Source organism: Arachis ipaensis, chromosome B03 (genome assembly GCF_000816755.2).
Source record: "Arachis ipaensis cultivar K30076 chromosome B03, Araip1.1, whole genome shotgun sequence".
Taxonomy (NCBI): domain Eukaryota; kingdom Viridiplantae; phylum Streptophyta; class Magnoliopsida; order Fabales; family Fabaceae; genus Arachis; species Arachis ipaensis.
The window spans coordinates 120,459,965-120,473,045 of NC_029787.2; the positions used below are offsets into that span (position 1 = coordinate 120,459,965).

General features: G+C 34.7%; 1 protein-coding gene across 1 annotated transcript; it reads right to left on the reverse strand.

The window, feature by feature from the left end:
• LOC107631215 (dormancy-associated protein 1) lies at positions 11,397-12,286 on the reverse strand. The gene is made up of 2 exons (XM_016334581.2): positions 11,806-12,286; positions 11,397-11,722 (listed from the first exon to the last, which is right to left on the reverse strand). The coding sequence occupies exons 1-2, from the start codon at positions 12,132-12,134 to the stop codon at positions 11,686-11,688; spliced, it is 366 nt and encodes a 121-aa protein (XP_016190067.1). The 5' UTR covers positions 12,135-12,286; the 3' UTR covers positions 11,397-11,685.

The following is a 13,081-nucleotide window of genomic DNA, read 5'->3' on the forward strand; positions in this document are numbered from 1 at the left end:
GTAAATACATGCCTTTAATTTGTTAAGATGTATAAGTGCAAGACACGGTAATCAGCTATCTTACCTCATACGGTATTAGATTAAGTTAGACTAAGCAACTTCTTTTATTGCATAAATGAGGTTATAAATCCAAAGAAAAGAAATGTGCTTAGTGTATGTTTATTTGTCAGATTCTAGAATCCATCATCGGTTAACATTCGTTAAGAGCTCATGTCTCACACTTTAGTTGAATTCACTCAACAGGACAAGATTTTATTGTAAGCGTTTTTCATTTTAAATTAGCTTTTTCAATAACTAAATTCCTTGATGAAATTTAAAGGCAAAAATAACTTACAAAATTCTATAAGAAACCTAAATTGTTTATTATGGGAATCTTCTTGTATCACAACAATAAAGTTTAATTCCTCTATCCTTACTTATAATTTTATCAAATTTTTAATTGAGTTTCTATATTTTTTTTAATTAAATTTTTATAACATACTGAATTTTATAATTAAGTCTACAAAAAAAAATTTTCAATAACAACACACATAAAGTCAAAAACCTCAATGACAACAAAAATTTCAATAACAACACACATAAAGTCAAAAACCTCAATGACAACGCCTGGCCCTTACTTTTTAAATTCCAAAAAGAACCCTCAATCTACTCTTTTCCCTTCTCGTCTCCAGCATCTTGCTCTCATCCATCCCTCTTTGCCTTGCATCCAGTTTCTCTCACCTCTAGCCTCATTTAGCTCCAGCTCGCCGCTGCCTCTTCTGCCTCGCATCTAGTTTCCCTCGTCTCACCTCTAGCCTCACCGATTCTAAAAGAGACTAGCAACGGAAACAACACAAATATTCAACACAAGAATAATATGAAAGCACTCACAACACAATATGGCAGCAATTAAGAACAAGTAAATATAGCAAGTAAAGCAATAACAAGAACACACCGAAATTATAACGTGGAAAACCCTTTCAATGTGAGAGATAAAAACCACGAGTTGTCCAGACCAATAAAATAGCTCTACTATAATTAAATAAGGTACAAGAGAGTCTCAAACAAAGCACAAATCGTGCATATAACCAGCCAAAATATCAAAGCACCAAAGCTTACAAATGAGAAGCAAGAAGATGAAAAATACCCAAAAAACAGAGCTGCTGTTCGAAGCCTATTTCTCCTTCTGAAGACTTTCAATAAAAAGCTTCACCGTCCATAATAAAGAACAAGATGAGAAAAATATGCAATTTAAATTTTACATCGATCCAACGGTGAAAGAATGAGAAACTCCTGTTCAAAGATTGATGCTTTGTGTAAAACTGGGAAACCTATTTTCTCTCTTGCGAAGCCAATTTTTCCCACTGCAAACTTCTATTCAACATTTGCACCCTCCATAATAAAGAACAAAATGATAGGAACACGCATTTTAAATTTCAAGTCAATCCAACGGTGAACGAATAAGAAACTGCTATTTAAAATTTGCTGCTCTGCATAAAAACGGGAATTCTATTTTTTCTCTTCTCTCTCACTTTGGTGGCTATACTCTCTACTTCAAAATTGACACCAAAACCTGATTAGGGTAGAGAGATAAGGGTGCAAGAATATACCCCCAAAAATTTGGACTTGGGCCTCACAAAGGAGAGAAAAAAGCCCAACAAATCCCCCCTTCTCGACTAGGTGGAGGCCCTCGCCATTCCGGCGATCAAAACAACATGTTTCAATCTTATCTCTTGACAATGCTTTCATCATCATATCAGCACAATTATCATCAGTGTGACCTTTCTCAAGTTTCAACGACTTGGAGTCTAACACATCTCGTATCCAGTGATACCTAACATCAATATGTTTAGATCTTGCATGAAAAATAGAATTCTTGGCAAGATGAATAGCTCTTTGACTATCACACAACAACACATAACGGTCTTGCTTTAAAACAAGTACTACAAGAAACTTCTTCATCCACAACAATTCTTTACATGCTTCAGTTGCTGCAATAAACTCTGCATCTGTAGTAGAAAGTACAACACACTTCTGTAATCTTGACTGCCATGAAATAGTTCCCCCTACAAACTTGACCAAATAACCTGAAGAAGACTTTCGAGAATCAATATCTCCTGCTATATCTACATCAATAAAGCTAACTAGCAAAGATTTCTCACTACGAAAACTCAAAATCAAGTTAGTTGTACCTTTGAGATATCTCATAATCCATTTAACAGCATTCCAATGTTCTTTACCTAGATTAGAGAGAAAACAACTCACAGTACCAACCGCATGAGCAATGTCTGGTTTAGTATACACCATAGCATACATCAAGCTTCCAACAACTGAGGCATAAGGAATTTCATCCATTGCTTGCTTCTCCTCATCAGTGGTTGGACACTACTTGTCACTCAACTTAAAATCATGTGCAAAAGAACTAGCAAAATATTTGGCATCATTCATACCGAACCTTTGAAGCACCTTCTTTATGTACTTCTCCTATGACAAATAAAGCTTCTTGGAATCTTTATAACGAGGAATAGTCATGCCCAAAATCTGTTTGGCAGGACCCAAATCCTTCATAGCAAAGAACTTGCTCTACTGTTTCTTCAACTCATTAATCCTCAAATCATTATTGCCCACAATCAAAATATCATCCACATAAAGCAAAAGGATGATAAAATCATCATCAGAAAATTTTTGCACAAATACACAATGATCTGAAGTTGTCTTACGATAACTATGCTCCCCATAACAGATCCAAATTTCTTGTACCGATGTCTTGGAGCTTGCTTCATCCCATAAAGACTCTTCTTAAACTTGCATATAAAATCTTCCTTTCCTTTAACAACAAAGCCCTCCGGTTGCTCCATGTAGATTTTTCTATCCAAATCAACATGAAGAAAAGCTGTCTTCACATCCATTTGCTCAATCTCCAGATCAAGAGAAGCTGCTAATCCAAGCACAGTACGATTGGATGACATCCTCACAACAGGAGAAAAAATCTCCTCATAATCAACACCTTTTCTCTGACTAAAGCCTCCAACAACCAATTTGGCTTTATATCGAGGCTTAGAATTGTGTTCTTCATTCTTGATTTTGAATAACTATTTGTTCTTCAAAACTCGCATACCCTTCGCTAGCTTCACCAACTCATAGGTATCATTCTCAAGCAAAGACTTTATTTCTTCTTGCATAACTTCAAGCCATTGAGTTTTGCTTTCATCTTCAACAGCCTCTCCGAAATATTCAGGTTCTCTCCCATCAGTCAACAAAATAAACTCATGTGGAGAATACCTTGACGAAGGCTTCCTCTCTCTTGTAGACCTTCTAAGTGCATTTGCAGGAATTTCTAAAGCTGGTTGTTCATCTTGATCATCATCACCAACTTCATGAAGTATCAGATCAACTGTTCCATCTTCACCTGCACTTGTATCATGCTCATTATTTTGAATTTCTAAAGCTGGTTGTTCATCTTGATCATCATCACCAACTTCATGAAGTATCAGATCAACTGTTCCATCTTCATCTGCACTTGTATTATGCTCATTATTTTGAATTTCAACTCTACCATCTTTCACCATAGCCATAGAGGGAGTAATATCCAAGTCAGAAAAATCATCACTAGGCTGAACCATTGGCTTCTCTGCATTATCAACATCCTTCAATGTTTGGTCTTCAATAAAGACAACATTTATACTCCGAATCACCTTCTTACTAATAGAATCATAAAACCTGTAACCAAATTCATCCATGCCATAGCCAATAAAAATACACTGCTTAGTCTTTACATAAAGCTTGGATCTCTCATCTTTAGGAATATGAATAAAGGCTTTACATCCAAAGACTCTTAATGATCATAAGAAACATCTTTACCTGACCATACCTTCGCTGGCACTTCAAATCCGGTTCAAGACATGAACAACAATGCTCAAAGCTTCACCCCAAAAGGATTTTGTCAATCCAGATTGTGACAATAAGCACCTAGCTCTTTCAACTAATCTTCTGTTCATCCTTTCAGCCAAGCCATTCAACTGAGGAGTCTTCGGAGGAGTCTTCTGATGTCTTATACCATGCTCTTTACAATAAGCATCAAATGGACCTGAGTACTCACCACCATTATCGGTACGAATGCATTTCAACTTCTTTCCAGTTTCTCTTTCAACAGAAGCTTGAAATTGCTTGAATACATTCAAAATTTGATCTTTGGTCTTCAAAGTGTAAACCCATAATTTCCTAGAATGATCATCAATAAAGTTTACAAAATAAATAGATCCTCCAAGTGTTCTTGTCTTCATCGGCCCACATACATCAGAATGCACCAAGTCAAGTATCTCCGGCTTCCTTGAAGGTGGATTGCTCTTGGAAAAAACCCTGTTTTATTTTCCAGCAAAGCAATGGTTGCACTTTTACAAAGCAACCTTGCAACCAGATAAAAGATTCCTCTTGAATAACATATTCATGCCTTTCTCACTCATATGACATAATCTCTTATGCCGTAAATTAGTTTCATCAACAAACTCAGCAGCATTAACAACATCTTTCACAATATTTGCTTGAGTTAAATAAAGAGTAGAGTATCATATACCTCTAGCAACAACCATGGAATCCTTAGTGAGCTTCCAACTATCACGAGAGAATGAGCTATCCAAGTCTTCATCACACAACTTACCAACAGAAAGTAAGTTCAACCGAATATTTGGAATATGCTTCACACATTTCAAAGTCAACTTGGTACCGTTGGAGGTTTCTAAGCAAACCTGTCCAATACCGGCACATTTTGCAACACCTTGATGAGCCATTTTCATATCACCAAAATCACCAAGAGTATAAGATGTAAACAAATCTCTCCTAGATGTAACATGAATAGAAGAACCATTATCAATCATCCAACTAGTGCTATTATCAACAATATTAACAGATTCAAACTCCTCAACAAGAAGAAAATCATCATGAGTTACATTGACCTTGTCTTCATTGCTACCACCATCTTTATTTGTGCTCTTGTCTTTACTTGCCTTGGCTTTCTCCTTCTTTAGCTACCAACAAAATTTTTTCACATGTCCCTTTTGACCACAATAATTGTTGAGTTAAGAAATTAACTAATTTCAATTGATGATGACAAACATTATTTTATTGGGTTAATCATCCAATTAGTTTTTAATTATGTTTGATAAAGTGATGCGGGCCAAAATTAAAAGAAACAACAGCCCAAATGCAAGAAAACAAAAACCATTGCTGGTGGGTTGTCTAAACAAAGAAAGCCCAAAGAATTCAAAGCAAAGAATTCAGCTGGGCTAAATGAAACAAATCCAACACAAGCCCAAGATAACTCCATTCAAGCTAAGCCTTCCAATACACCTCACAAGTTTGCTTCGATCAGAACCTTAGAGAAAAAGAGAGAGAAAGCTCCGTTCTTCTTCTTGCTCATTTCATCAAAGAAAAAAGAAATAGAAAGCTTAATTAAAGAAAGCAAAGGTCTAATCACCCAAATCAAACCCATTTAAGCTATGTCAGAAGTTAAAGCTGATTTATTTCCATTTGCATGCAATTTACTTTCTTCACTCCTCCAACTCTCTACTACTCCAATTTGGGATAAATAGAGAAAGTGATTTCTGATAATCACTGCTGTGATTCAAAGGCCAAAATAGTTTTTTGGGGACAAAGCTCTAGCTCAAGGGTTCAGATCTGTGTTTACCACTAAACAACTTTTTTATTGCTACCCTGAGGTTTTCGGTCAAGCAAAAAGGCTCAGATTCAAAATTTCTAATTTAGGAATTGATTGAAAATAGTGAAATGGTAAGTTGGTGAAGCACACAGCTCGAGGAGTTGACTTGGAAGAAGGCAACTCAACAACATTGAAAGAGGTACAAAAGAAAATTTTTCTTCTTTCTGAAGACAAGGAGAGAGAACCAAATTTTGAGTTTGTTCTGAAGAGTTTCTCTATGAAGAGTTCATCAACTTTGGATAGTATTTTCTAGTAAAAGAAGCATTCTGCCAAGATGAAGAACTTAATCAGAGTTAACTGAATTCGGTTCAACTTATAGCAACAGAGGCTGTTGGAGAATCAATCTCCTTCATGTTTTACAGTGTGCATTTCATTTTCAATGTATATCTTTCTGTAATTTCTTGAGTGGAAAAAGGCTGAAAGAGAGGAATCAAGAAAAAGCCTATGAGTGATAAAAGACTGAGTGATACACTTGAGAGAAAAGTCTAAAGTGATTTCAGATTTCTTTAGGTTGTTTATTAAGTCTTGTGTCTTGTACCTGTGAGGTACCCCTTTCTAAGTTGGGTTAGCACTTAGAGTGAAGAGTTAGGTATTAGCATAACTAAGTCAAGTTAGGTTAGAACTTGAGAGAGAAATGATTGTGTGAATCCTATGAATTGGTGTATGTAATACTTTAACTATAGTGAAAATTTCACCACAGTTGTGGTAGAGACTGGATATAGGTTGCATTGCACAAGGCAATTGAACCAGGATACATGCTGGTGCCATTCTTCTTCTCTTTCTCAATATTTTGTTTTCTGCTATTTATGAGACAAAACTAAATTGTCTCATAAAATTTTTGCTGCACAGTTCAAACTGATTCTAAGTAAAAGTTTGCAAGCAAAGGCAAAATTCATTAAAGTAAAAGAAGGCCATAGATTCAACCCCTCTTCTCTAAGCCTTCTACAACCTTCAATTGGTAATCAGAGCCAAGGTCTCAAGAATTAAGCTTCACCGCCTGGAGCAAAGGTCCAATGGCGAACAACTTAAGCATAATCACAGCTGCCTACACTCTAACAGAAGGCCAGCCAAACAACAGGCCTCCCTTCTTCAACGGGAAGAACTATGCCTACTGAAAAGAGAGGATGTGGATCTTCATCCAATCCATTGATTACAACATATGAAAAATTGTTGTAAGCGGCCCCAAGATTCCAATAAAGACAAGTGCTAATGGAGTGGTGACTCTAAAAGAAGAAACTGAATAGACAGATGATGACAAGAAGAAAGTGGAGCTGAATGCTAAAGCCATCAACCTACTTCATTGTGCTATCAGCTTTGAAGAGTACCGAAATGTGTCTAGATGCAAGACAGCCAAAGAAATTTGAGAAAAACTCTAGGTTACACACGAAGGCACTAAACAAGTCAAAGAAACAAGGATTGATATGCTGCGAAAAGAATACGAGATGTTTAACATGAAGGATGGAGAAAGTATTGATAAAGTATTTGAGAGATTCTCAATCATAATCAACAACCTCGATGCTATGGGCACAACCTACTCAGAACAAACCCTAGTGAGAAAAATCCTTAGAAGCCTCACAAAGGAATGGGAAACAAAGGCCACTGTCCTAGCCGAAAGTAATAATCTAAGTCCCATAACATATGATGAGCTGAAAGGGAAACTCCTTGCCTATGAAACCACACACACAAACCAAGACTTAAAAAAAAAGGGAATAGCCCTTAAGTTAAGAGTTGAATCAAAAGAAAGTGAGTCTAGTGACCATTTTTTCAGATGATGAACTTGTATTTTTTGCTAGGAGACTTAGAAGACTAATGAGGAACAAAGGCAAGTACAATGGCTCAAGCTCAAAGGAGTACAAGAAGGACATGAGCAAAGTAATTTTTCACAACTGCAAGGAGGCTAGGCATCTCAAGTACAACTGTCCGAAACTCAAAAAGGAGGACAAAGAAAAGAAAGAAAAGAAGAGAGTGCTCATGGCATATTCGGAGGACCTTGAGAACGATTCGAATGAGGAAGAAGACTATGAATGCGAAGCTCAAATCTATTTTATGGCTAGTGAGGATCAACTTGATGAGGTAAATTACTATGACTTGTCCATAGATAATTTACATCTTATCATAGATGATCTCACTCTAAATTCTAAAAAAACTGCTGAACAAATACAATAAATGCAAATCTAAAAAATAAATACTAAAAGCTGAAAATAATTTTTTGAGAGAAAAGGTGAAGGAAACTGAATGTGCTTTAGACATTATTGAAGAAAACATATTTCTGAAATTTGAACTTGAGAAACTAAAAGGAAAGCACATTATGGATCCTTCATAAGAGCTTATTGCTGAAGATGAAAGATTAAATGAAAATGATTAAAAGATTGAATAATGATTTAGCAAAATTTGCTCAAAGTTCCAGCAACTTGGACAAATTACTTGCAAATCAAATACCATTGTTTGAAAAATATGGGTTAGGATATGTGACAAAAGATAATGTAGTTTTTGATAATCTTTCAACAAAATTTATAACCTCTTCTTCAAAAACAAAATCTATCATGAATAAATTTGGTCTGGTACACGTTCTCTCCTATGAAGAGGAATTTGAAAAATATTATTTTATGAAACTGCATCAACTTCAAAGACTGAACCTGCATCAAACAAGTCGGGTTTAGGCTATGTATCCAAAAATGAGATTGCTTTTGAAAACTCACAATTTCACGAAAGAACTCCTCATTCAAGAAGTTTGCTTACAAAAATTTTGGTCTGAATGCGTTTGCAAAAAAAAAAAAAAAACAGTAATAACAAACATTTTGTTAAAAGAAATGCCCACTTTTCAAAAAACACAAAACCTCGGTCATTTAATCATTTCCAGCATCATAAATACTGAAAGATGACCAACAAATTCTTTTGATAAAATTTGATGACCAACAAATTCTTCATTCAAAACATTCTTATTGGCAAGATCCATAGAGATTACACTATCAGGAGTAGAATTGGACAATAACATTCTGAGAATTTTTCACGAGTTTGATAAGGAGTTAAGAAGTAACAATCCTTGAACCTTTTCATCAAACTTGATATCCATGAAAGATAACTAGTTCATAATTCTTTGGAAGTTATTCAAGTGATCTGTCATTGATATCTCATCTGTATATTTCAAAGCCAACAACTGCATGATAAAAAATATCTTGTTATTCCCAGTTTTTCAAGCATAGAACTATTCAAGTTTAATCCAAAGAGTTCGAGCATGTGTCTCTCCAATAATATGGTTCAACACATTATCGTCAATCCATTGCCTAATATATCCACAAACTTGTCTATGCAACAAAGTCCAATCATCATCAGATTTATCATTAGGCTTCTCTGTACCAAAAATTAGTTGACAAAAATTCTTAACATAAAGCAAATCTTTCATCTTTGACTTCCACAAATCATAATTAGGACCATTCAGAGTAATCATCCTACTAGTATTAGTGTTAGCTTCCATTGTTCATAAAATCACAAGCCTAAAAAATACGAACAAGCTCTGATGCCAATATAAAAGAGCCTAGTAACGGAAACAACACAAATATCCAACACAAGAACAATATGGAAGCACCCACAACACAATATGACAGCAACTAGAAACAAATAAATATAGCAAGTAAAGCAATAACAAGAACACACCGAGATTTTAACGTGGAAAATCCCCTCAATGTGAGAGGTAAAAATCACAAGTCATCCAAACCAATGAAATAGCTTCACTATAATCAAATGAGGTACAAGAGAGTTTCAAACAAAGCACAAATCGTGCATATAACCAGCCAAAACATCAAAGCACCAAAGCTTATAAATGAGAAGCAAGAAGATGAAAAATACCCAAAAAACAGAGCTTCTGTTCGAAGCCTATTTCTCCCTCTGCAGACTTCCAATAAAAATCTTCACCGTCCAGAATGAAGAACAAGATGAGAAAAATCTGCAGTCCAAATTTTTCATCGATCCAACGGTGTAAGAATGAGAAACTTTTGTTCAAAGATTGCTGCTCTGTGTAAAACCGAAAAACCTATTTTCTCTCTTGCAAAGCCAATTTCTCCCGCTGCAGACTTCCAATCAATATTTTCACCGTCCAAAATGAAGAACAAGATGATAGAAACACGCAGTTCAAATTTCAAGCCAATCCAACGATGAACGAATGAGAAACTACTATTTGAAGTTTGCTTCTTTGCATAAAAACGAGAATTATGTTCTCCCTCTTCTCTCTTACTTTGATAGCTATACTCTCTACCTCAAAAATTGGCATCAAAACTTGATTAGGATAAAGATATAAAGGTGCAAGAATATACCCCAAAAATTTGGATTTGGACCTCACAAAAGAGAGAAAAAAAGTCGCAGAATGCAAAGAGAGAATGCAAAGAGAGAGAGAAAAAGAGAGAAATGATAGAAGTGAGTGAAAGATATATTCGACCTCCGTTACTCGTTGCCTTTGGATTATGGACTAGTTCTCCTTATTTCTAGTATGTACGTTCTATTTTTGCTTTGTTTCGATTTTGTTTTTAGTGTTCTATTTCTGCTTTGTTTGATTTTGCTTTTAAATTGGTTCTGCTTTTGTTCACTAATCATGCCAAAAAATTTTAATTCTACTAACAAATTTTTATTATGAATTCTGATTATGTATTTTGTTTGTAATTAACTGATTATGCTATGGTAAAAATTTTATTTTTGATTATGCTAAAATTTAATTAGGACAAAAATTCTAAATCTGGATTTATGGATTGTGAAAAAATTTTTGCTTCATATATGGTGTGCAAGAAGAGGAATCTGCTATATATATGTCCCCTTCTCCGTATGCAGATTTGGGTTCGTGAATAGTGTTCATTAAAATCCCAAAGATACACGTAAGTGTTCTTGCGATTGAGACTGCTATATATCATGTGCCCATCTAGCGATAGCAACAGAGAATCGGACAGCATTTTTATTTACACAAGATTCCTGTTCTAGGTTCTTTGTTACAAAGCTAAAGAATCAAGATTCTTAGCAAATTCCTTACAACTTACTACAAGCTAGCTAACAAAATAATTATTAAAGTATATTAATTATTTCCCCAATATTTATAAATATTTTTCTATATATTATTAATGTTACTGAAATAATGATAAAATATTTAGATGTGATTTTTCTTGCGCGTTCCTTGGTGTTACCGGGAAAAGTATTGCATGAAGTTGACGAGTTCAGAGTAAATTATTTATCGCCCGAAGATATAAACCATCCATAATTAATTCTAGCGGTTAGATTAGGCAGTGTCCCAAAGATAAAGACAAGGATAATATTTAATTCTAAATAAAGCATTCGTTCTTATCTGCTTTTGTCTTTTTGTTAGTGCTATGGATAAACTATAGAAGAGGCAGGTCCGAATACGCCAAATCAATGTGTGAAAAATCAAATTAAATAAATAGTACTGCATAACATTAGTCAGGATTTTGATAATTACAATGACTTATTCAACCTCCTTTTTAATAAAGATTAAAGAAAGAAATGGGTTGTACATATATAATATAATATAAAAAGAGGAACCCGGTGGGCCATAAGCTTCAATTATTGTGATAATATGCAATTAGGATAATTATGAGAGTAATTGTTGACTAAGAAATCAGATATTCAGAAGAAGATCTGAAGCTTCATTTTGCAGTAGAGTTACATATTCAATTATTCTTACGCAGTTGGAAGAAGAGATCGGAGATAAATTAAAAGGAAACACACGTTTATTAACATATAAGATAGATAGATAAACATTATTTCAACTCATAAGCAAGTTGATGATGAGGGTGGCTAGATCTGGCTAAAACAGAGGAGATTATTAAGTAGTAGGTAAAGTTAAATACCACTTAAAACAAGACATAACAGTGCACTCATCATAATCAGCATAAAAAACTAGATAGATTAAGACCACAGACCAAACAAGCAGACTAAAAAGCAAAGGACGCTATTTACATGCAAGACCTTGACCACGGAAGACGCTGATCCACTCCTTAGCGGTGCTTGCTCCTTGTCTCACCACTGTAGAGCCTGCATGCCATGGACACATGAAAATCAAATCAGTTGGAAAGTTGAGAAATAATAATATAGCAGTTAGCTTAGGGTATTATTACCAGTCATAGACAGTAGGAGAATTGGGGAGTGGTTTGTCAAAGTAATCAGAACCGATGGTCTTAGTGGCGGAGTTGCTGCCAGGATGGAAGACGCTCCTCCAAACGTTGTCAGGTTTACGCGGCGTGGCAGAGAGCGGTGTTGTTGGGGTCCCAGGGGTTGTAGGTGTGGCGGGCATAGACATGGATCTCTGGTACTTGTTATCAGTTTCAGATGTTATGGCTTTGATGTTCAAGGGCTGGGAGGTGGTGATCTTCCTCAGCTTCCCCAGCCCGCGATCTGGTTGCGGCCCTGCCACCACGTCATCCCACAGCTTCTCTAACAGAACCATCTTCACTACTCTCAATCTCCTCTCTCTCTCTCTCTCTGCGGATTTTCCACTATTATATATGCCAACAACACTCTGCCACTTAAAATATCTCAAATTACTCTTATACTACAGTCCGACATAAATATATAAAAATAATATTAGGAGATTAATATTTTTAATAAAATAAAAGTGAATATTAATTATTTAACATTTTTTTTAAATTTATTCTACAATTTTATTTATTTTAATGCTTCGTATCGGTGACAATTGTAATATTGTTTTGTCGGGATATGGAATGAATAATGATAGTACTGTACTGACTATACTGAGAATAGTTAGAGGGGATGAAGGAGAAGAAAGTGGATAAGGATGAAGAGTGGGTAAGATGTAATTTTAGTTTCTCATTTGTCCTATTCCGGTGGCAAATTACTTTTTAGCCCCCCAAGGCCCACCCACACTTTTATTTTGCGATCTGGTAGCAAATACCAACTACCAAGTAGTAAATATCTAATAATTTTTAATTAAGACTTTTGGTATTTGTAACCATTAAATAGTTATTAATGATGATTTTAATAGTGGAAGATTGATGTGAAATTTTATTCAATGGTTCATTTTTTCTTACGGTTACATACTGACCAAAATTTAAAAAAGTTACTGTCTCCTAGACTTTTTCTTTAATTAATATATGTACACTAAAAATTAAAAAATGAAGTTTTTCACATATTTATTATATTTCTCATCATAAAGAATATAAGATCAATTTTAATGAGATGTTTTTTTGGTATTATTTTTGACATATACAATAATTGAATTAGTTTAAAATTAAAATTTACATTGGATATAATATCTAAAATAAGACAGTATCAGTAAAAAGAGATCGTATCATTTTAAAAAAAGATCAATCCAATACTGTTATTTATATAACACATAAAATAAAATAATTAAAAATTATATAAAGTTTAAATTGA

What these genes read in the sequence shown, in the direction of transcription:
- LOC107631215 (XM_016334581.2), bottom strand. Translation starts at nt 12,134, where the DNA reads ATGGTTCTGTTAGAGAAGCTGTGGGATGACGTGGTGGCAGGGCCGCAA. An exon ending in TCTCCTACTGTCTATGACTG is followed by an intron (nt 11,723 to 11,805) that starts GTAATAATACCC and finishes CATGGCATGCAG; the next exon opens with GCTCTACAGTGGTGAGACAA.